Here is a 25,318-nt window from a genome sequence, read left to right on the forward strand (position 1 = left end):
TCTGCCAGTGGTTGGAATTTATGATGAGCACCAACAATAGGATTCGAGTTGCACCATAAACTTCCAGGGCACTACAGAATGAGTACTACATGTGCATTTTTGTGTAAATCTGAAGACAGCAAATAGTTGATTACACAAACTACAACCCATATCCACACATTGTGGTGATTTTTAACATTTGCTCTGTGTTAAACAGCAGCAAACAGTACTGCACCCTTGGACTGTATAATTCACAAAGATTGTCAAAATCAAATTTTATCACTGTCTTCTCAGTTCTGAAGTCTCTCTTCCCATAAATAACTAATTTCAGACACTTATTAGCACACTAAGAATGTGTGCTGTGATTTTTCTTTATCATGAAATCTGCTTGCTTCATTAGTAACTATTTTCACAATGATTTCATGAAATTCAGTGGATCAAAATCTGCTTTAATGCATTTTAACTCCCGGATGTGTTAAAATAATTGTCTAAGTATAGCTGAATTATATGCCCAAGTTAGTAACCTGGTCTTAATGGAGAGAGAAACTTGGGAATAATGGTTGAGAGAATCAAGGCAATTCTCTTGGAAAGGGTGATCTCTAAGTCAGTCTTTTTCTCTTCTCTGGCAGCCTGTGTATCTTCTTTGACTACTTAAGCATTTTAACAAACCTCTCTTTCTAACTTAGCATTGAAGTTATATGTTTATAATAGATAATGTGAGTACTGTGTATTTCAGTAATAACAAGATCAAGAGTAAGTTCAAGATTCCTCTTGAATTGTTACAGTATGTATGTTTAATCTTGTTCTCCAATGATTTGTTTTCTGAAAGGCCAGAAATAAATAGTACAACCCATGCACTGAATGCTGATTTCAGGTTTTTTTTTTCTCCTTTCTGAAAACATTATTTGGTCTGTGCTTTGTGTTTCTTTTCAGCTGACCCTCAGAGAATGCCTCAGGAAGCATCTTACTTAACCAGTGAGAGCACTTAGGAACTGTACTCTTACAGTCTTGTGACATTCACCAGTTATTGTAGACAATGCCTGATCATAGAAGAATTTTTTAAATAAAGAACATGTTCATGTACATAGGGCATGTAGCTAATTCATGGTCACCTGGGACATGATTTTATAGATAGACCATCATTTCCTAAGTTTGTAATGGTGCTTTCTGTGTCCTCAGTATTGAGTGACAGCAAATAGATACACCACAAGCATCAAAGACGACAACAGTAGAATCATTAGTGAAAAGAGTTTTACATAAATGAGAATAGAGAAATGATTTTTCCATGGGAGTCCTTGAAGGTATGCTGCTTTACCTCTCGGCCGTGCAACAACAGATTTTGTTTCATTACACAGAATATCAGTGTAAAATGCAATTAGTAGAGTTCTGTGTTCTATACCGGCTTCGCTTCTGAACATCTACCTATTCTGAACATGCCAATAAAGAAGACAATGTGCTGCTCACCTGGAATAGGATTAGGATGTAAATGCTTCAGAGATATATCCATGGGTTTAACATTACAAATTATGTGTATATACATATATTGAATAGATGGAACTAACTGCATTCTGTTAAGGTTAAGGGATGTGCAAGTCCTGGGTACTCGAGCCCTTGGCATACCACTATCTGAGGAATCAAAATAACAATAGATGGTGCTTCTCTTAAGAGCTACAAGGAGAGTTCCATTTTTGAATATTCAATTAAGTATTTGTAGAGAATATGATTAAAATAAGAATGATTGCCAGCTATGGCTAGAACTGATCCATTTCCTGCAGCTATACATTAGTCTTGGTAAGACCACATAATCTCAGAGCTGTGACAGACTATCATTATTTTAATGATGTGTGCCACATGTGCTCATTTGCCCTCCTAGTAAAAAGAAAAGTAGTTAATGGTATTTTTACTGATTGCATTCCTTGTAGTCATTTTTCTTGTCTCTTCTGTTTTTCTAGCTCCTAATGTGGCTCCTTCTGATGTTGGGGGAGGAGGGGGAAGCAATCGAGAACTGACAATAACATGGATGGTAGGTATTGCACTGAGATGGTATGAAACCTATACTTCCTTGTGTCTAATCTTCTCCTCCTGAAAACCCATGGATGGTATGTCACTAGTTCCTGTGAGAGCAGAATTTGCATACAGTGTATATATGTATATATATATATTTTCAGACTTTTATCGTAAAATACATAAAAAGGAATGAAGGCAGTGGTTTAGATGTTTATGTATTAGGCATTTTTACAATATGATGTAATACATTTTCTCAGTACGTTTCAAAGGACTGAAACACATACTGACTGATAATGCATTGATATAACTGCATTGTAAAATTCTGCATATTTTGCCTTTGAGGCTTGTTTTAACTTGCAATCTGAATGGCATGCAGATTTGATCCCTACGACATAAAATATCTTAATTATTACTTTAATGTGCTGTGAACAAATTTACAGGTTTTACCAAAAAAATAACTGAAATATATTACTGTTCTATAAACTAGCTTGTCACAATTATTAACTAGAGTTTTAAGGAAATTCTTGTGTATTGACATTTTATGTTTTATTTTACACTGATGTGACTACTAGCATAAACCAATGTTGCCTCATACTACAGTTTAACCATTCACTGATATCCACATACTGATATTCTTTTCCTTCAAGCCAGTAGTTTTTCATTAATGATTATATATTAAACAAAATACAGAAAGAGGGAAGGGGCAGAAATAAAATGTTAATCACAAAAATAATGGAATGACAAGTTAAAAAATCAGTGTTCTCAAAAAAGCTTTTCAGTAAGCAAAATCTTCTGAAAACTTTCTCCCTCTCATATTCTACAGATGGCATTTTGTCTTTAAAAAGTATTGGTTGTATAGCTATACATAAATGCTGTCTTCATTTTGGTAGTGAAGCAATGGGGTTTAAAATTTGCCTACATGATGGGTTAAAAAATGCTTCTGAAAACAGGGAAGAAAGGAAAAGAGAAAGACAGGAAGAAGGCAAAACCCAGAACCAGAGAGGATAAGAATTTTAAAGTAAAGGTTGTTGTGCAGGCAAAAGTTGCATGAAAGAGGGAGTTGAAGTCTTCTGAAGGGTATTTGCAATAGCCTGGGAGGAGAAATAAAATTTTTAAAAGCCTATCTGCTTCATGTCAGAGTCTATGAGTATCCAGCACAAACAGTTACAGAGGCATTTCTCTCTGGCAAAGACAGACAAATAAAGGTTAAGGTGTGAAAAAATTACCAAGTTTATCTTGCTTGTGAACGCTCTGTTCACCTTCATAAAATCATGAGGCCATTTGTGTCTTTGAGGAATAGGTTTTTTTCAGATGTAGCAACTTACTGAACTCTAGGACAAATGTTTTTTCTTATTATAAGTAATATAAAGATGACATCATTCCCATAGCAGCTTTGTCATTGTTGTGTAGGGATCCCCTTTATGGATGTACAAATGTTAATCCATATGCATGTTTCTTCTTTTTGTATTTATGTATTTTGTATACCCCTTTGAAAAGGTTCTCAGGTCTAACACAGAAATAGTCAGCCTTATGTTTAGGCTAAGATGTGGGCTTTCCTGGTCTGTTTTCTGGATTTTTATTATATTCAGTTCAGCCTTCTGAAGTATTTCAGCAATGAATTAACCGAAACAAAAAGCTTCTTAGTACCTGAAAAGGGAAGAGCTACACTTCTGTTAAAATGTACTGAACACTAACAATAGATTAGGAAGTAGATGTATCCTAATTGATTTAATTCTCATCTTTCCTTTTTTATTATTTATTAAGAAAAAAGTCAAATAAGAACAAATGGAATGGACAATTGCACAAGCCCTAGATTATCTTATTTCTTCACAAGTGCTATTTTATAAAAATTTTAATAAACTAGAGAGCTACTTGTTCATTGCATGTAAAGACTCATGCTCATGGCATTTTCAATACGGTGAAAACCTGACTGTGACCAAGTTAAACAAAGAAAATTATAACTAAGAGAATAGTGACTAATGCAAGACCTGAAGTACAAGATCAGTTCAGTCTTTCCTATACACCCAACAAGATTTATATTCCAATTACTTCTCTTACCTATCATCATACTTTTTACATCTGTAATGTTCTGTAATGAGTAGCTTATTTAGTCAGACAAATTAAGCAGCCTTCAGGTGCACTGATGAGTGACATGATTTTGGCCTGCTGGCTGCCCTGTCTAGTGCTTGTGGGAAAGGCTCCATGGAGTGAGGATGGATCACTGAATGTAGAACTTTGGTAAATAAAGCAAAATTCATTATAGTAGACTGTCTTCCATAATTTTATATTTTCCATTATTCCTAAGTATAGAAAATTTGCTACAATTTCACTTAAACTTTTACCAGTTAGGTAGATAATCTAAATCAGCAACTGGGTCTTGCCCATCATCAGTAAAAAGTAGTAGGATGATTCACTCTTTGAATGTGTCCATCTCTCTTCATCAGCTGTGTCAATTGCCTGGATGAGCAAATTTAGGTAAACTACTATAACTTGGGACAGCCACATGAATTCTCTCCTCTGTCTTGTTTTGCAAGAATATTTGCCTCTACACATGCACACAGACCCATATACTTACATAGTGTGTCTGTGTTACATATCTACTATCACGCCCTAAGAAAGCCTTTTTTGCCAGCTGCATCTGACAGCAGCTTTAGTATACAATCATTCTTGGTTTTTTGCTGTAGGAGAACATGATGTGACTTGCACTGAGTTTGAACAAGGAGCAAGCTCTTAAAAATATTTCAGTAACCAATCAGCTGCTACTGCAGATCTACATAATGAGGATGGTATCTTTTTAAAGAAAGATGGTATATTTTTAAAGGGAGTGGGGGAAAACTAGAAGCAAACCAGGATAAAATGGAACCTTAGTTTAGTGTTTTTACAATGTGCATATTGATGCTTCCTGTCTTATGTATTTTTCATTACAGATCCATTTGTTTAGTTGGCTACAAAAATTAATGTTTTATCTTTTACTTTAGCCTTTGTCAAGAGAATACCACTATGGCAATAACTTTGGCTATATAGTGGCTTTCAAGCCATTTGGTGAGAAAGAATGGAGGAGAGTTACAGTTACTAATCCTGAAATTGGCCGGTATGTCCACAAGGATGAATCAATGCCACCATCAACCCAGTATCAAGTGAAAGTGAAAGCTTTTAACAACAAAGGGGATGGACCGTTCAGTCTCACAGCTGTCATATATTCAGCACAAGATGGTGAGTAAAAGTTTTGCACTGAGGGTCCAGATTAGCGCCATTCAACATCAGTAGAGAAAACCTTCACACTGCTTTGTATAGTAGCATACACCTTCAGCAAGGTATTGCTGACATAAAATACTTGCAGTTGTTATGAATAAACAGTGTCAGACTCTGCTTTCTATGGGATGCAGAACACTTGTTTGTACTTGCTGTCAAAAAAAAAAAAAAAAAGGAATTTCTGATCTTTATATTGGTTTCCTAAACATTTACACCATTAATCAGCAGTGTTATTGTGATCTTAATACTTGTATTTGACATATCTGTAATTCTTTCTCTTCATAACAGACCACACTAAAGCCACACACATCAGTAGATCACACAGAATTTAGCCCAAAATTGTGAAGGAATGGTAGTTCAGTTGTGTCTAGTTATATTTCCAGTATGTTAACTCTAGTATAAGCTATCCCTACCACATTGTCTATTATGGTTTGGATGTTAGAGCTATCCAGTAAATAATGTAATGAAGACCTCTTTGACATTTCACTAATTTTTTTTTCTTAATTCTTACTGGAATTATTTCACATTCTGTCATCTTTAGGATTGAAGTATAAATGATATTACCAAATATAGCAGGAGAGAGAAAGTAGTAGAAGAAGGTTTATCTTAAATCAGAAGAAACGTATACAGTATCCTAATTGCAACATAATCACTCAAGCCTGTTTTAAAAAAAATGAGGTTTATTAATTTCTGCCAGAAACCCAAAGAATTGCTTATGTTTTTCTTCCCATAGAGCAGAGTCTCCTTCACAAAGTCAACAGACCCAGACCAAAGATCCAAGAGAAGGCATATGATAACAAGGCCGCATTCTCACACTTCTTACTCTGTTCTTTACTGTGTACTTTATGGGAGATTTATGTTCGTCATTCCCGTTAGCGCTAATGGGAACTTTGCACACAAATTGCCCACACTCAGAGAAAAGATAAAACAGCCCTTTCGTATCTTATGATAATTCAGGATCCAGGCTAGCGACACTTAGCTATCTGAAGAGGTTAATGCCAATCTTTTTTCTCCGAAAAGTGTACCTTAGGATATCCTCTTCAATGGGATGGTTGTTTTTGCAATTGTGGAAGTGATAGCTATCATGTAATAAAAGCCACATCTGTCAAATAATGCTTCAGTATCCATCTTTTCTCAGAGATGTTATTGACAGCTGATTGATAAGCTCCCATGTGTTTATTAGGATTATACTAACCACATCAGGAATGGCAGTGTTTGTATAGCTCTCTAAATTCAGAGACATGGCAAATCCTATCAACTCTAAAAGACAGAGAAAAAGCAGATGTGCAGTAGTGTGTGGCAGATGTGCCAGCTTCCAGATAAAGAAGTCCCTTCAGTGGCTTATAATTTTCTACAATGGACTTCAGCAAAGTCCAGACAATTGACAGAAACACTTGTGGTTCGTCAGGTGGAACCGTTCAATATGAAACATTTTGGCAAGTTTTGTAATTGATACAATGGAGAAGAATCTGACAGTGGTTTGGGAATAGATTAGATGATCACATCTATTCCACCTGTACTTCTGTACTAGCAAGTGATACTGCTGCCATCAGACAACAACTTCTCAAAGGTATTATTGAGATTTTACAGCAATATGGCCATGCAGTATTCCAGAGGGGTATATATATCTCTATATATACACCCATACATAATGACAGCATTTCCACTAAGTTTTGTATCTTGTAATATATCTCTGTATGTCTAGTTATAACCACGGACAACTTCAGTTGCTTTATTGACTGGGAAATTTCTGTGTTCCCACATATTTTAAGCCAGATCCCGTGTCTGACAAATACTAGTCATGCCTGCCATTGCTAGTACTGAGTTATGATTAATAGTAATGAGTGCACAGGCCTCTTGCTTATCTAAATTCCTGTCATTGTGAAAACAGTTTTGCAATAATGTATAATTTTTTAATTATACATTTGCATTATTAACAGTCACTGAAAGACAATTACAAAAGGTAACTTTGCATATAAGATTATTTTGTTACCTAGGATACTTTTCATGAGAGATGTAACTGATTTTTTTTCTTAGCAGTGGCTGTTTTGATGCATAGTTGACTGGATGCCCATTTGGAAGATTAAATATATGAAAACTTTCCTCAGATTGGGCTGCCATGCCTGTCTGTTACAACTTGTTTCATTAGATTTGTGACAGAGAACTGTTCTTAGCTTGAAAAACTTAGCTTTTGTAGACGTTGATAAGTTTAATGCTTTTTGAATTCCTTACCTCACTTAAAATGCAAGCAGCAGTGAAATAACAGCTTCTTATGATGAAATTAGAACCAAATATTCTAAGCCATGAATACAAGTGTATCACATTATAGTGGTCTGTGTTCTGCATTGGTTGCTCTCCAGAACTAAGAACACAAATAAAATGTGTGATTTATGCCTCATAGAGAGGTGCTATTCATATGCAGTAATGCTATTGGCTTATTTCACACCTATGTTCAAATTTGTATTGCCATTGGCCAGCTCTACATCTACTATCTGGTCTCATAAAACCTTTGTATCATGATGACTAAATGGCATACACATGAATATTTGTGTGTATGTTTTAAAAATCTGCTATATGTAATCTGTGCAAAGATCACTGGATGCTTCATTCTATTTATCAAAGCCCGTTTTTAATTTACACAGATTTCAGCATTGAACCAGGTGAGACATAAAGATACATAGTATGAGGCAAGTGACAGGATCATTTCTTTGTTTTTGTGGAGTCTTTTCCCATACAGATCGTCACTGAATTTAAAGTTTACTTGAGTAAAACCAGATTAAAGACTGACATGCTAGATTCCCTGATACCAAGAAAACAATATAAAATATTGAAGTGAGAAGAGTCCCTGTAAGCAAGTATGACACTGTCACAGGATGAGATTGGGTCTTTAATATGTGTTTTATCTTCCAGCTCCAACTGAAGTACCTACAGATGTGAGTGTAAAAGTTTTGTCATCTTCTGAAATGTCTGTTTCTTGGCACCATGTTTCTGATAAATCTGTGGAAGGATATCAGGTGAGTTTAGATGTGACATTGTATATCTTCTCATTCATTTAATTTCAGTAGTTAAATGCAGGAATAACTCCTGTTCTTGCGTTCTATCCTTTAGGCTTCACTGCTCTTCAGTTTTTGTTTGCTGTACAGATTTCACATCCTAAGAGAGATTGGTTTTGGTGGTGTGCCCTTCATTGCTAAAACATTAACAAATGTTTGTTCTCACTATTCAAATGAGAAAAGACATTATTTCATAAAAGAATCTTACCTGTGTTACACAATCAAATGCCTATCCCTACATTCTCAAAACGTACTGAAATTAAATTTTAGGTGTAATTGTCAACACAGATGTGAAACTATAACTAACTTGTGGCCCATTTAAATTATCAGCAGTTATTAATATAATTCACTCACAAATCCCCAGCAAGTTGGACTACATGACAAATGCCCAGAATCCAGCAGAACAGAGACAGTGCTATTGTGCAAGACATCAATGTTTTGCTTGTGGTTGCTATTCTCCACATGAAAAGGAGCTTCAAGTTATGTTCATCTGGTCCAAGGCTAAGTTGTATTACCGGTACAAATTGTTCTTGTCTTTGTACAAAGGTGATGACAGCCACAGGGTGGGTGCAGCCAGAAATAAGTGGGAAGCCATAACATCATCTATGGACAGTGGATGCTGATGAACTCTGCTGTGTGCATCCAGTTTACTTTGGCTGCTCTCCAAAATAAAGAATTGGGCCTTAGTTTGCTAGTGACATCTTTAAGTTGTTGGCTGCTTGCTAGTAGTGTCTGTGTTCCAAAATGAGCACATGCAAATGTGGAGTAACCTGACAGAATGTATTTTATAACTGAGATCAATGAATAAATGTTGTTTCAATTAGTAGTACTTGTTTCTATATTTCCTGTTCTCTGTTTGTGTCTCCATGAGATTTGTGTCATTGTTTTGGGATACTGTAACAATAGCAAAGATCTCAATAGGAACTAGCGTAGTGTCTCATAAAAAGCTCAATTCTACACTGTACACAAAAGTTTTAAACTTATGAGCAAAGGACACTAATTTGCTAAATCAGCTCACTAGTTCAGTATTCCATAGGAGCTGTGCAACTAGAATAGGATGGACAAATTTATGGTCATAACTGAGAGCTGGGTGGAATGTCCAGCTGGATAGTCTGCACAGAAACCAGGCATGAAATCTGCACTCCCTGAATAATCAAAACAGACACTCTGGCAGACTTGTAGGGATGTAGAGAGAGCAGCCACAAAGAGTGCTGAGGGAGGTTGGGATTGCAGTAGTGATAGAGCATGAGAATGGGTGTCAAGAGTTGTAACAGGGAATGAGGTAGGAAGGCTGGAGTGGTAAGTGGGGTGGCCTGAATGTGTACCGCAAGAAGTGGCATTAGAATATTAATTTCTTACTTTAATCTTTTTTTCTCTCTTTTTATAAAGAAATCTCCTAGTTGTCAGGACTGTGGAAAACAGTTCTCATCTCTCTACACCATAAAATAGACTGACAGGCACAAGTTACTGCCCTATGGATCACACTAAGGTGTTAGTGCTGAGATAATTCTCTGTAGAGCAATCACCAACCTCATTTCTAGTAAAGAAGAAAAGGAGCAAAGGGCAATCTTATGCTTCTACATCAAGGAGAAAATGAAGTCTTGTGCTTCTGAAGATCAGATCTCCCTTTAGTCCTGAGAGAGCCACAGGACAGGCAGAAACAGAGATGGCTCTTCCAGAAGAGCAAGGCTGCAGATAGCTTTTGTGAAGTAGCAATACAAATTCTGGAAAAGGAGCACTTAAAACTACATTATAAATTCCAATTAGTATGTCTTGAAGGATCTGTCTCTATTGGCATCAAGAAATAATCCAGTATTTGTTTTTCAATTACTGCTCAGCTCTAATACAGGTTAGCATAATCCCTCATTCACCAAAACACCTTCTCAGCTTTATACTGGTCTTTAGTAGTATCTGAAAATCACATAGTCAACCTTTTACATGCTAGGATTTAGGAGGTGGGAGTACCCTGAGCAAAGTACCTGAAGGTATTTCACCTGTGACACAATGCTTTTCACACCAGAAGGAATCAGATTTTCTTGACACTAATGCATACTGTCAGAGTGGCTGCCCTCATAGTGATGAGTGTGAGCTGATACGTTTTGCCATTACAGAGGAGTATCCTCAGCTCACACTTAAAGAAGAGATAGGGTATGAAAACTATCTCTGTCCATATGGGAATTTAAGATTTATGAGTTCTTACAATGGAATGCTAAAAGCCACAGCTCCTCAGTGCATGCACTTCCAAAGACACTGTCTGTATTTCCTGCTGCTTCTGTGCAATAGATAAAGGTTTCTTTCATTAAACAAATTTGTCACCACCTTTGTCTCTTTTTTACTGAAATATGCTATTAGCATTCTTTCTCAATATGAGTAAAGTATCTCTTATGATTCTTCTATGTAAAACTTTCATAAATATGAGAGCTATTGTTTGATGACTCTTACAGAAACAACTTGGGCTGTATTTCAATATAGTAAAGTTTGAATAGAGGAGAGGACCATGAGAGAGAGCATGTTTTCCCTAGTTTCAGCACAAAGGGCTGCACTAATTTGTGATGGCTAAGGCATTACTTCCCACAGTTGACTTATCTCCTACAACAAACTCTAGAGCTGGGGCTGAAATACCCTTCTCTGTACTCTGGAGATTCATTACCTGTGAGTTACCGTAGCAAGGTAAGTACAGAGCACCAGGTCTTTAGGAAAAACAGAGGGGTTACTGAGCAAACAAGGGAAATATTACTTCTTGAAGTGATAAGGCAAGAGGGTGAAAGAAATTTCCAAGGTATTTCAAGAAACTTTAAACATTATTTAATTATTTAGAGAATTATAGGAATAAAGAAAACAGTACTTTTTTAGCACTCAGGATGGTCATCTTACTTCAATTTTTCTTTTTTTTTTCAAGAGTAGTTACAACGATCCAAATACATAGATAGGATTGTATATTAAATGAAGAGGTGAAGATGAACATTCTGAGTGTGTGACACAGCTCACACACTATAGGATTAGTTAGTCCACAACGGTGCAGCCAAGAGCAATAATATTTAGGATTCTAATTTAATTTTTAAATTATATTACTTCTACTTGAAATGTAATATACTCTCAATGAAGTAATTTACATTTTTATTTGTTGTTCTCACTTTTTTTTTTTGATGTTGTGTATTGCTTGTTATGTTAACACGCTTAGCATCACTGTAGTGCAGATGAACAGTAGCATTGTAGAAAGTTTTGCAAGTCTGAGGTGTTAAAAATCTTCCAGCATATGCCCCATTATTAACAAAAGCTTCACATAAAGTGTGTTGCCACCTTTAGGTAAAATAGGTACTTAATAATAGAATGAATTAATTAGTCTTTGATAGCCAGTTAATATCAACAGTAAAGCTACCATTGGTCCTGTCATAGTAATTTCTGGCCATGTAGAATTTCATAGACACCCCTTTGCTGCAGGCTAGAAACTTACTGGAACTTAGGAACAGAGATAGACATGATGTCCTCAGGCTCCTGATGTACGCTCTCACACTTGAGTCAGCCACTTAAGAGCTCACAGTATACAGCTGGTTGCATCCAACAGCAGCAGTTTATCTATAAGAGTTTGTTTATTTTAATCTTACTTTTAAAATTCTGACTTGAAGATCATAGTCAAACTCCAGCTGCAATGATTGTGACAGTTTCAGATCCATGCAGTTTGAAACCGTTCATCAAGTGGAGGTTACCACCTTGCTGGTAAAGGCTGCAGGATCAATTTAATGTTCATTCCTCACTTGTTTTGTGGCAAAGGCTATTAACTCACTGAAAGAGTTACCTTGAGAAGTGGGAATTTCCTGAATGTGAGTGCCTAAATCGCTGATGTGTATTAAACTGATGTTTAGTATGATCGGGGATTAAACTCCCAAAACACTGCAGGAGATATATAACTAAAAACTATCTGTTTGTGCCTGCTGAAAGGCAAGTATGCATGCTGTATTTAAAATTCTGAAACAGATTGGCCTGCAGATACAGTGTGATGCTCTCTGCACTAGGAAAGAGTGAGAAAAGCTATTAAAATACTGATAAATTTATAATAATGAAAGTATGAGTAACCTCTAATATTGGTGGGCAAGACTTGAGGCAGCAAATACTGGCAAGAGACTTTAGTTTCAGATGAGAGTAACCTCTGTATAGTGATACTGACTGCTGTCAAGTCCAAAGACGTTTGAAGCAGGTGAAGACAAATCCCGTTTCACCTCTTATTCAGCCACAGTATGTGCTCTGAGGTAAAATAAATATTTTTATTAAACATTTTAATTTACACCTGAACAAAGGAAAATAAAGCCTTGCCAAAAAATAAAGGGTTGTACTTATAATTTGTAAAGAGAAGAAATGTAATATTGACACCTTGACAAACTATCTGCTCCTCTAATTCCTTAAATGAAGTTTCCAAGGAAAACTAACGTCAGTGAACAGAAGATTAAAGTGGTTTCTATTTAAAGATAGGCTAAAAGGATACCTGATGTCACCAGACAACTCTTACAAAGCAAGATTTTTCCTAGAGCCTGAATTTGCCAACAATATGAGCCTCTTCTTAAACAATTTTATAAGATGTAGCATACCCAAAAATCACGAGGAGGACAGGCAGAAGCTGAGCAGAAACCCTGAGAGTAAAAACACTTAAAACCAAAATGTAATTAGCATGGCTTGCTTTCCTTTTTTTTTTCAGGTTACTGCAGTAATTTAATCTTTGCAAATGGTTATAAACCAGACAAAACCCAGAGACTGACAGTGTCTTGACTCTCATTTGCATCTCACAAGGTCATGCAAAACAGAACTCCCTGTATGTGACAGATCCTATGGAACACCATCTCTCTGTAGGAATTGTTGTTTTTAAACTGGTGTTTCGTAATGCATAATGCATTAAAGTAGAATGGAACAATTTATTGGGGGCGGGGGGGGGGGGGGAAAGGCAACATGGTCGGAAAAGACCTCTGAGTTCATCAAGTCCAAACAATGTCTAACTCTACCAGGGCTGCTACTACATCATATCCTTGAGCCTGTTCCAGTCTTGCTCAGTTTTTTGATATACAAGTTTTTCCTAATATTTACCCTAAGCCTCCCCTGGCATAACTTGAGGCCATTTCTTCATCTTCTGTCAGTTGTGACTTTTGAGAAGAGACCAACACACACCTCTCTACAATGTCCTTTCAGGTGGTTGTAGAGGTAGGTGCCACAACTGATACTCCTCTCAAGTAGGTGTAGAGAGTGATAAGGCCTCCCCTCAGCCTCCTTTCCTTCAGTGCCCTGGCCTAGAAGCGACCCTCTTTCTTCCCCAGTTTCCCCTTGACTGCCCCTTACAGAATGTCTTTGTTACAGTAATTGACTCTGGATTTTAAGATGTTACAGGCTTACAATGATGCTTTTCCCGTGGTTTAATCATTAACCTCCTTTGACAAACGTCATATTAGAATATGAAGTCTGATGGAACTTACCCAAAGAACTTCAGAAAATTATTAGGTACACATATCTGGGCTTCCACATACAGAAAACATGACTGAATACCTTTCATTTCCTAGGTAGAGGAATCTGTAAGATACTTTATACAAAATATTGTGAAAACATTAGCAGTGTTTAGTCTTCTGTAGTGTAGGAAAACAATATTAGAGGTCAGTAAAATGCTCAAACAAAACAGCAAGAGGAAAATAGCCCTGTTCTCTGAAGGCATTATTCATCTCCCAGACTTCTAATGCCTTAGGTGAGAACAAGTTAAACCACTGTGAGAAAAGGTTTCATAATAAAATCTGAATATGTTTTCATTTCTTTATGTGCAACTGGGTTAAAATCATTATCTGTAGAAGGAATTCCATGCTTCAGTTCACTTATTACCCAGAGTATGTGGTAGAGAAATACCCAACATGCATAAGTTTTTTTTATAAGCTTTCTTTGTGACTAAATATGTTAAATTTAATCCTCCCATTTCATTGCTTACAGATTCGTTACTGGGCTGCTCATGATAAGGAGGCAGCTGCACAGCGGGTACAAGTGAGCAATCAAGAATATTCAACCAAAGTGGAAAATCTGAAGCCAAATACTCGCTACCATGTAGATGTTTCTGCCTTCAATAGTGCAGGCTATGGACCTCCCAGTAGGACCATCGATATTATTACCAGGAAAGCACGTAAGTAAATGGAACATTGGGTTGAAGATAATGTCATGTACTTCATTATTGCAGATTGCATCTTGTCCATCATTTTTTCAAATGTGGCTTCTCATCCATATACCCAGTGTACTCCCTTTACATGGGATTGGTTCTTTATCTGAAAATTTCTACTAAGGTTCTCCGTCCTCTCTTTTGTTGCCACGTACAATGTGGATAGCATCCAAAAGGCAGTGAAGAAACTGATTGTAGACTCATAGCAAGGTGAGCTACAATCTTGGATCAGGTTGTTCAGGGCTTTATCCAGCTGGATCTTCAAAACCTACAGGGATAAACACTGCACAGCCTCACTCAGGAACCTGTTCCACTGCCTGACGTTTCCTGAGCCTCTTTTAATCAAATTTGTGCCATTTGTCACTCATCCTTCTTCCATGCCACTTCGAAGAACCTGGATCCTACTTCTTGATAAGAAGCCCCCATAAGAACAGACAGGGCTATTAGGACCTCTCCAAAGTAGTTTCTTCTCCAGGATGAACAAGCCCATCTGTGTCACTGTCCCTTCACAGGGCAAGTGCTCCAGCTCCTCACTGGGTTGATGGCTCTCTGCTGAACTCGTTCCAAATTACCCAATGTCTTTCTTCTACTGGACGGCCTCAAGCTGGACATACTGTTCCAAATGATGAACAATTCTGACCAGCTATTACTTAGGCAGCTGTGCACTGTCTGCGTTTAATCAGCAATGAGAAGCATTGTATTCTGGCAATTAAAATGTGGCAAATTGCTGTTTTCATTAACAGTAGAGGGAGCCAGAATCAGGCAGCCTTGAAAAGTGGATGATAGGAGTCACACTCTTGAATTTACTTGTCATAATAGATTTCTGAATATAGCTCCTAACTTCATGATGATACCTAGTACTAACATATGATGAGCAATTTTCAATTAAGTAATACAACTTGTGTATTTAAAACACACTTATATGGGCTAAAATATGTACAACTAATGTGAGGATTTCTGTCACTAAATAATCTGTTGTGCAACTTGTACCTGCAGGGTTAATTTTTGTTGAATAAGACCATTTTATTGTGTGAAATATAATTAATGGTTTCTGCAGTGGGGTACTTTAATTTCTACTGAATTAAATACTGTAGGAATACCTTTAAATGGTTAGTTAAACGTTTAATCTCGATGAATAAATATGACTTAAGCCACGTTTCTGGGAGGTTTGGAACATAGTTTCATGCCAGCAAACACACATGGTCAGCAGCATAGTGAAGGGTAATGCTGGCCACTTCCATTCTGGCAAGACAGAGAGGCAAACCCACAAAGCAGCCACTGCAAAAGCCTTCCAAAATCGCCTGGCTGGAGCTGTAGCAGTTCACTCCAGTTCATTCTCTTAATCATATAAAGATCAGCATAATTTCCCTTTGCAAATTTTTTGCATGGCTTTATAAAAATGTCAGTGAATGTTTATGAAACCTCATTTATGTGCATATTTATGTTCAGCATTTATGTTGCTTTTCAGCACCAAGCCAACGTCCAAGAATTATCAGTTCTGTAAGATCTGGTTCAAGGTACATCATCACCTGGGATCACGTGAAGGCAATGTCAAATGAGTCTGCAGTTGAAGGATACAAAGTATGATCTTTGAAAATATTTGTTATCTTTGTGTATGCTGCATGAGGTACATTTTATAATACAGTATCGAACTTTTGTATCTAATCAGACTTAAACGTAGTTACACACCAAAGACAAAGGTATCCTGCTCAGAGATCACAGACGTCCAGTGGGCTTAGGGCAAAGCCAGTGGGCTTAGTCAATACAATGAGAAAGCATTAGGGCACTGGAATTCATTTGGGTGGGACAATGTAGATCAGTGACTGCAGCACCCTGCTAAAAATAGCTCTTAAAAAATATGAACTCTTCAGTAGTTTTTCCTTATACCAATATGCATTGTTTCAGCTTTCCTTTCCCATCCCCATGGGTGCTACAGTTCCTGGAACATAAATTCTTTAAAGTGTGAAAAGGTAGAGGAAGGGAACGACATTTAACCTCATTAGATACAATTATATAACTAGAGCAGATTTTATATACTAACTACAGGGCATATAGAAAGCTTCAAAAATAATTCCCATTTAACTTTACTGTTTGCCTGGTGGTAAGGAAATGAATATCATGATCCCCACATACAAATTTTGCTTGAGGAGTTGAACTGCTTCCTGAGAATTGCTGACAGTGTTTCAGAGAGATTATTTCAGAAGGGTGAGGGTATTTTCTGTAAGTCTCACAAGATACATACCATCACATTTGCATTAGTTGGGAGTTAATAATATAATTAGTGTTTGTTTCATTTATGAAAATGGTAACAAATTTTATGTCATAAAACCCAGCTGAGTTCTCAGATTTTTATTTGATCCTCTCTGCATTATTATCTTCCATCATTTACTTATTTCAAATGCAAGGGCTGAAATTATTTTTTCAAAGGTACCATAATTTTACAACAGAGAAAATAAGGAGGAAGCATCCTGTCCAGATTCATCTGATGTAAAAATGGAAAAAGTAGCATCAGTTACTGTTGTGGTGTATATAGGCTTCATATATAAGTAAAAACCTAATTCTTTTTCATTGACACATAGGTAAGTGTGTTTTCATAGAAATATACCATTTCAATAACTATACTTATTATGACTTTCCTAGGTACTTTATAGACCAGATGGGCAACATGAAGGCAAGTTGTTTTCAACTGGAAAGCACACAATAGAGGTCCCAGTCCCCAGTGATGGCGAATATGTTGTGGAGGTCCGTGCACACAGTGAAGGAGGAGATGGAGAAGTAGCTCAAATAAAAATTTCAGGTGAGGAGATAACTTCCCTGCTTCTTTCCCACACTCCTGAAAATCTTGAACTGAATAATTTCCTCTTGTTAACTATCTAGAGATGGGCACACCATTCCTATCCAGAATCTGAGAGGTAACACTTCTCAGAGTGCTCTGAGAATTAAGAGTATATCTTCAAATATTTCTGAAAACTCATAAAACACACAGGACACTTCAGCAGCAGTCCCGCTCAATCCTGGAAGCACTGCTAGTCTCCCAAATATCAAACTGGTGCTCCATTAGGCTGCCATGTCTAGTAGTCTTGCAAGCACAAGTACATGATGCAGTCCTCAGACTGAAGATGTTAACTTGCAGTAATCCTGTGGGTTCTAGTTCTTGTTGCCTCTCTATCTCATTCCTACGTTAACTACCACTATGAGCAAAATAAATGAGAAAAGTGAGTGGTCCACAGTGATCCATAGACCAATAGCTAGGGAAGTTCCACTTTTCAGGCAAGAGGGGAGCTCTGACACAAAAATGTAAATAAGCCATGAGAAATGCAACATGCTCAGCATTAGAGTGGTTTGGATGATAGGTAAGGAGGAAAACAGACCATGGGTCAGACTGGTTCAACTTATGTTCAGTTTTGACTCTGAATACAAGCTCAGGCATGCTCTGCGCATGTCTTTTCTGTTAGTTTTGTAATCTAGGTAGTGCCTCAGCACAGTGTTTGAAGTAGAACACAGAAATAAATATCAAGTACTTGGATAATATCTTTCAAAGGTTACAATTTAAATGCTTGCATTGTATTCTTTGTCATTTAAAAATGGACTTGAGGAATATTAATGATTAAATATTAGCAGTATTCTTGTCACACAGCTGGTGTAGCCATTATTGTGTCTTTTAAATAAAGCAATGCCTGTGCTATATTATCTGTGTACTGTAAGAGGAGCTTCCCATTCCTAAAAGAGTGGACCTCCAGTATACTGCTTTTTAATACTATGTACAGTTTGTATTACCTAATGTTAACTCATCAGTATCACCATTTTTGTTTATAGGAAGCATCTATTCCACATTTTGTCAAATGGAATCTAAAGGTGGAGAATCCATCCTTTGCCAAATGTGTTATTCTCATGATTAACCACCTGCACTGTTAACATTTTTTGTGACTAGATTTTAACTATATTTATCCATTTGGAGAGTCTGGCCATTGCTTCCTTTTATATCTTTTGTCTAGATTAAAGAGTCTTTTTGTGCCTGATGTGTTCTCCCCATTAAGAAATGTATTATATCAGTAGCTTGACTAATTATATGCTAAACAGGTGGAGTACCTTGAATTTCTCTGCGTAACATTTTCTTCAGGTCTTAAATAATTTCAACAACTTTTTTTTAACTTCTCCAGCTTCTGAGAATTTCTTTAGGACTGTAGATACTATGATTATGTGCACTGTTTTAGCTCTGCTGTCTGCAGAGGTAGCCTTGCCTCCCTACAGATACTACTCCCATCAATATTCATGAAAGGCCTTCATTACTCATTTATTTCCTTGTGCTGGACTATAAAATGGTTTTCATCTTGCTTGTCCAACACCAATTCTAAATCAGTCCTGGAATCCTTACTTTCCAGGCTACTGTGTCCCATCCTGATCTGTGTGGCATGTCTCCCTTTTTCCTAGGTGTGTAACTTTGTATGTGGCTATGGTGAAATATAGTTGGTTTTGAATGGCTTAAGTTCCCATGCTGTTTGGGTTTCTATATGAATGTGTTGTTGTCATCAGTTTTTACTGCTTTGCAATTTTGGTTCATGTACACGGTTCCTTAGGTGTTTACTTCTGGTTTTGAGTGAAAATGTTTGGACTGTGTTTCATCTACCACTGTTTACTGTGGAATTACACTAGAAATTGAATGGCCATTCCTCAACAATTGTGTTTTGAATTCTGAATTCTGTTTGAATTCTTAATCCACGTATCATACGCTCTGTTAGGTGCCATTTTCTATGAGAATGTCTTGGGGTGTGAAGTCAACCACTTTTACAAAACCTGCAATGCATTGGGGGAATCACTTTTTAAATGTTTTATGAGCTGCAAAAAAGTTGGAGCAACTGCTATCTTTAGGCATGTCTTAGGTCATCTTTGTATCAAACATATATTAAAATCTGTCATCAGCGTGGTGTAAAGACCATTTAGGTAGTAGCAGAGAGATTATTTTCCAGACTGGAAGCAGAACCATCATGTCAGTACGATGTTGAGCCCAAGTTTATCAGCTTTGCCAGTAATGCCTGCCCCAAGCATGCCTCTACAGAGTTAGCACCTCTGGTAGAGCTAGTACTCTATACAAATGCTAGTTCATAGAGTTTTGTATTCTCTGTTTTCACACTGCAGGCAACTTTTCAGCCACAACTTACCATACTCCAGCTAGACAGAGTTTGGCTGTGCCTCTCATGGCATAGATAAAAGCAGCATTCCCTGGCTCAGTTTAGGAAAGAAGACAGAAAAGGAGACAAAGAGCAGGTTCATCTCTGGCATATGCAATATACAGATAACTGGGCGAGTATTTCAGGCTATTTCTGGTTTCAAATCATGCTTTTTCTGAAAAGCAGAATGAAAGGTAGCTTTAACACCTATATATGGCAAATATGTCTCCTAATTTTTATTCTTAAGGAAATTTTCCAGTAGTTTGACAGAATGTAGAATAATTGCCCAAAAGGGATTATAAAATGGTGAGCAGCTTTCAGGTAATGATGTTTTTTCTCAGAAACTTACAAAGAAGAGAAGGTTTACTTTGATAGGAATGTGTGTTCTAGTGGTTGACTGGCCAAAGTGGAATTTATGTATTTAACAAGAGATGTAAACAATAGCTAAGGCAAAACATAAGGCATCTTATAAAATTCAGAGACAACCATTGCCTTACTTGACCTTTAAGCATCTGAATCTGGAGTTTGCAAGCCAAATTATTTTCCTGCATGAGTGAATAGGGCAAATTAAGCAACTAGGGCAGTTGTTCAAAATAGCCTGACAAGGAATGACCAGCCCTTATGCAAACTGAAAGGCTGCATCAAAGAGAGAGGAATGTCTAGAAAACCTATGTCTCTTCCAGACAGGTGTTTTCCTACTGTTCACAGAATATCAAGTCCAAAGTAATCTACATAATAAACTCGAGTTAATGTCTAAGCTCTCATTTATAATAGTTGTCATCTAGGGTGTAATTGAGAAGCTTAAACAAAGCCTGTAGCATTTGAGATGCCCCAGATTACCAGGGACATCCACACAATCCTGGCAGGCATGACATGATCTACAGCAGACCTGAGGTCTTCTGGATCAGTAGCTGGAGACAGTCAAAATATCAGAAGACATCTTTTGGCCTATATTTCAGGTGTATTGAACTGCACCCTTTTGCAAAACAAAACTATTTTCTTGATGATACAGTCCTCAGACTTTTACCTGTTACTGGTCTTCCATGTAAGTGAGGAGAAAGCTGCAACTTGTAGTCCAGAAGTGATCAAAAGATACTTCAGAGCTGTTGGACAGTTGTTAGGGGAATCTGAGGCACAGGTTACTTTTTCCTCTCTCCTTGCAGACAGTGACATTGGAAAGAACAGATGTATTCAGGCTCCATGGCTGGTTTCACAGCCACAATTTTGGATTTTTTGACAGGGGAATGGTTTGCACAGCACCAGGCTTGCTGACACCAAATGGAAGACACCTTTCTCAAAAGGAGAGGAGTCTTTGCTCAGGAAATTGCAAAGCTGATTGACAGGGCTTTAAAGTAAATATCGGGCTTGTGACAAACTATGGGATGACACACCAAAGACAAGGTGCTAGTAAGAGCCTTCAGCCTGTTGTCCTGAAGTATGCTGGGGACAGTGCAGCAAGGGGCTCCTGAGGTGGTAAGAGCCAAGAGGGAAATGTCAGTGTAACACCTGAAGGGAACTGAGGGGTGTTTCTCTAAGATGGTGACCCAGCTGACAGCCCAGCTGAAGTGCCTCTACATGAACACATACAGCATGGAGACCAAACAGGAGGAGATGAAGCTACTGTGCTGGTAGAAAGTTACAATATAGTGGCCATTACTGAAACCTGATAGGATGAATCCTGTGACTGGAAATGCTTGCCATAAAATCATTTGGTGTATATATATTGAGCAGTGTAAAATGTAGTCATGAACTGTTGTATTTTATTGGCCAATGCCTGTTGTACAGTTAAGGGTTTGGAGATACTTTTCAAACCCATTACAGTGAATTAATGAGCATCACGATTTAAAATTCATTCTTGAGATACCACAACCAGCTGAGAGTTGGAAATGCTTGTTTAACCAAAGGACTCAGTTTCAGTGGCTAATAATAGGCTTATCTGTTTTCTTTGAAATCTATTAAAAGGCTGAGATTTTTTTTTCTTTCTTTCTTTCTTGCACGCTTTTAGGATTGCAGTGCTTTGTCATAATGGTAATATTAATGCAATCAAAGCAATCTTGCAATCAGTAGGAACTAAAACCAAATGGCACTTTGTACTTTTGTTGCTTCAGTGCAATTAGTCTATGACAGTAAGGAAAAAATAGAAATAGCTCTCAAATTTTAAAATTACATCTGAGTGCGGAGGTAGGGAGGCAACTCCTGATTTTTGAAAACAGGAAGATCATAGAATCATAGAATGGTCTGGGTTGTAAGGGACCTCTGAAGGTCATCTAGTCCAGCCTCCTCTGCAGTAAGAAGGGGCAGCCTTCACCATGCACCTTCACCTTCAAATATGAAATTAGGTTAATTTCTCAGTTTAAATAGTGGCATGGACAATAATTTATATGTTGTATATGCTTATAGCAAGAGAATAAAGTTACAGCTTCTCTGTGTTCACTGCACACATATGCATATACATATGAATTCCATTTGCCAGAGGCATGTTTTAGGATCCTGAAAAAGTGTTTACTTTGAAGCACAGCTTTTTCAAAGGAAAATGCAAAATTTTTTGCCTGCAGTAACTCATAAAAATATTTTCTTATTTTATGTTTTTATTTTATTACTGTTCTTTAAAGGAGACATTAGTATTTCTTGCACATATGAGTATCAAGTAAATCAGGTGGCCATTCACTTTTTATGTGGTACTTTTGATCGTAATTTGAAAATGTCCACTTATTGCAAAGATGGTTGTAGTAACAAGAAATGAGAACACAGGTAAAAATCATAAGGAATACTGATGAAAGCAGTCCTCTAACTGGCATGACAGTCCTGTGTTACTGATCTTGGAACTTATTATACATACCAGAAAAGCTTCTACTAAACTAAAAGTATGTTTCCATTTATGTTTATTTATATGGGAATGGTTGGATACACACCAAGTGTGAATACAACAAAACTTCATTTTTAGCCATAAGGCTCACAACTAAGCCGTGCCATGGTGATTGACAGGCTTTATAGCTAGAAATGGAATGTATGTGTACATGGATTTAGAACACAACAGAGAACAATATCACTCAAAACAAGAACAGGATAGGTTGTTGATTATCAGAGAATACTGACAAGACAAGAATCTGTAGTTGCTGTGTATCAGAAAACAGAAAAAGCGGTCACTGTCTTGAAAAGGACTATGCACCTTCTTCCTGCTTTCATCTTCAGTCTGAGATGCCACGTCCTGTGCCTGGGATCTGTCTGCAGAATTCCCACTGATGTCTGTTGCGTGGTCATATGAAGGCATTAGAACCGTACAGCGCCTTGTAAGCATTAGCAAAAGAGAAGTCTATTGCAGCTTCATACACCTTGGTACATGTTTCAGTTTGTTACATAGTGGAGATTTTGCTGGCTGTCCAGAAGCCTGCAAAAGTGCTATAGGAAGGTGTGACTGTCAGAGGGAACATATCTTCTTTTTGGATCTCAGAAAATAAAGGTACTGAAGATACTAGAAGATAGCAAAGAAAAGTACTGTAGAAGTACAGAGAAAATCAGCAAGAGTAACACAGCTATGAAGAGAATTCTCTGTGAGGCATTCAAGAGAGGCAAAGAAGGTAAGGATGGCTGGTAAGGTAGTTATGGACAACAGTAAGAGAGGTAAATAGGAAAATCTTACTCACTTTTCTTCACATTATGAGAATGACCGTACTCAGTAATGTAAGCATAGCACAAAATTGAATTGTAGAACTTCCTGCTACCGGGGGAGTGTAGAGCAAAGTTACAAACACAGGCTTGCTCTATCAGCCCTTATTTAAAACTGTACCACATATTCAGTCTTAGACTCAGGTGCAACTGAACAGGAGCTACAAAGTAGCTTAGGAGCCACTTGGACACAAACGGAAAAGAATGTCAGAGGAAAGTCATGTTCTGTATGCCATGATATATTTATTTTCCTTTCATTTCCTCTGCATCTGTTACCACTCTTGGAGTCAGTGTCCTGAGCTAGATGGGCCTTTGGTCAGACTCACTTAAGTTAACCGTATAGTCCTGGCTTCAGAAAAGTGTGCAATTAAATGCCTGAACAATATGTAATTGATCAACAAAGGGTTAGTTCTTCCTCTAAAAGCCTTAAATACTTTTCTTTACTTTTTCTAACAGTTTAGATGTTAGCCACCAAACCATGCCTGACTTCTAAAATGTTTATGAAGAAGAAAAGTACATTTTGGTTCATTGTGCAGTCAAAAATATCTTTTTTAAACAATTCAGTAAGCTTTTGCTTGCCTGTGTTTCAATAGAATCATCAGTTCATCAGTGGATTAAAGGTCTGCCATTCATGTTCAGTTTGTCTGAACTATACTTCTCCATTATTTTTCTAGTCATTGAGATATATCTTATAGCTACTTTCGGTTTTTTTGTTACACCACACAGGAACATTAAACCGCTTCTCTTTTATGAAACAGAATGTTTTATCTTTTATATTCATTATGATTAGAGGAAGATGCAAAAAAATAAAAAAGATTGTTATTTAACTCTCTTATGCTTAAGTGTGGCACTGTAGCAAAGAAGAATATCACAGAAATAATCATGTAGTTCATTGAGTGAATGCCAAGATTAGTATTTTGCTTTAATAGTGTAAGCCCTTTGATGCATAATGATTTAATTTAATACAAATGCATATTCTTCTTTCACCTTTTGGTAGGAAATTTAACTATTGAAGTACATTATGCAATACTTTTAATTGCTTTGAGAAATCAAAGCTAGCCAAGTAGTGTTAAGAGTGATTTAAAGCAATCTTTGGAAGACTCATCTCATTAATTTTTTCCCCTTAACAATCTAGACAGGATTGCAGACATGATCACAGGGGTGAAGGAATAAAGAAGGGAATACTTTCTTGTCATGACAATTCTTATGTGCTTTAATTTTCACTAGCAAGACATGAAGCTGCCTTATTCAAATCTTTGTGGTATTTTTCAGTTAAATTATTAACAATCTATCTTACTTTTTATGGGTGCCTTGGAGTGGTGGCATACTCATACCTCTCAGTTTTGGTCACCTCTCAGTTTTATGCACCTAATCTAGCCAGATTCCTTTTCTTCTTAATTAGGAAAGCGAATCACTCCATCAAAGTGAGGCTCAACAGGGCTCTGGGCAGCCTGATCTATTTGAGGTTGTCCCTGCTTGCTGCGGAGGACTAAATGGCCTTCGGAGGTCCTTTCCAACCCAGACCATTCTATGATTCTATAGCGGCCTTCCAGTACCTGAAGAGGGCCTACAAGAAGGATGGGGAGAGACTGTTTACGAAGGCCTGTAGTGATAGGGTGAGGGGCAATGGCTTCCAACTAGAGAAGAGCAGATTTAGACTGGATTCTCGGAACAGGTTCTTTACTATGAGTGTGGTGATACATTGGAGCAGGTTGCTCAGGGAGGTGGTTGGGGCCCCATCCCTGGAGATATTCTATGAATCTATGACCTAGGTTGGATTCCTGCTGTAACTCATCTTTTGATAAAATCTCTCACGGAAACAAAACTCAGTCATTCTCTGACAAAGACAGCAGTGATACTTTTTCAGTTACTTCAGTGGCAAAGTCCAAGGGACTACACTCTTTGGTAGTAAGGAAGGTGCACAGCTCTTTAGTATTAAGGAAAGAGTCTACTTCCTTTAATAAACAGCAAGGCTTAGTGCGCTGGCGTGGGGCAATCTAACAGAGGCATGGTTACTA

At 37.3% G+C, this 25,318-nt stretch overlaps 1 protein-coding gene across 1 annotated transcript in view; it reads left to right on the forward strand.

Annotated features, from left to right (window-relative positions):
• CNTN1 (contactin 1) overlaps positions 1 to 25,318 on the forward strand; it is a 136,299-nt gene that overhangs the window by 51,630 nt on the left and 59,351 nt on the right. The window contains exons 17-22 of the mRNA XM_054399983.1: positions 1,932 to 2,002; positions 4,965 to 5,199; positions 8,149 to 8,252; positions 14,247 to 14,433; positions 15,935 to 16,047; positions 17,107 to 17,263. Of these exons, the coding sequence (XP_054255958.1) occupies positions 1,932 to 2,002; positions 4,965 to 5,199; positions 8,149 to 8,252; positions 14,247 to 14,433; positions 15,935 to 16,047; positions 17,107 to 17,263 (867 nt within the window). The remainder of the gene's footprint in view (positions 1 to 1,931; positions 2,003 to 4,964; positions 5,200 to 8,148; positions 8,253 to 14,246; positions 14,434 to 15,934; positions 16,048 to 17,106; positions 17,264 to 25,318) is intronic.

This window comes from Indicator indicator, chromosome 3 (genome assembly GCF_027791375.1).
Source record: "Indicator indicator isolate 239-I01 chromosome 3, UM_Iind_1.1, whole genome shotgun sequence".
Classification (NCBI taxonomy): domain Eukaryota; kingdom Metazoa; phylum Chordata; class Aves; order Piciformes; family Indicatoridae; genus Indicator; species Indicator indicator.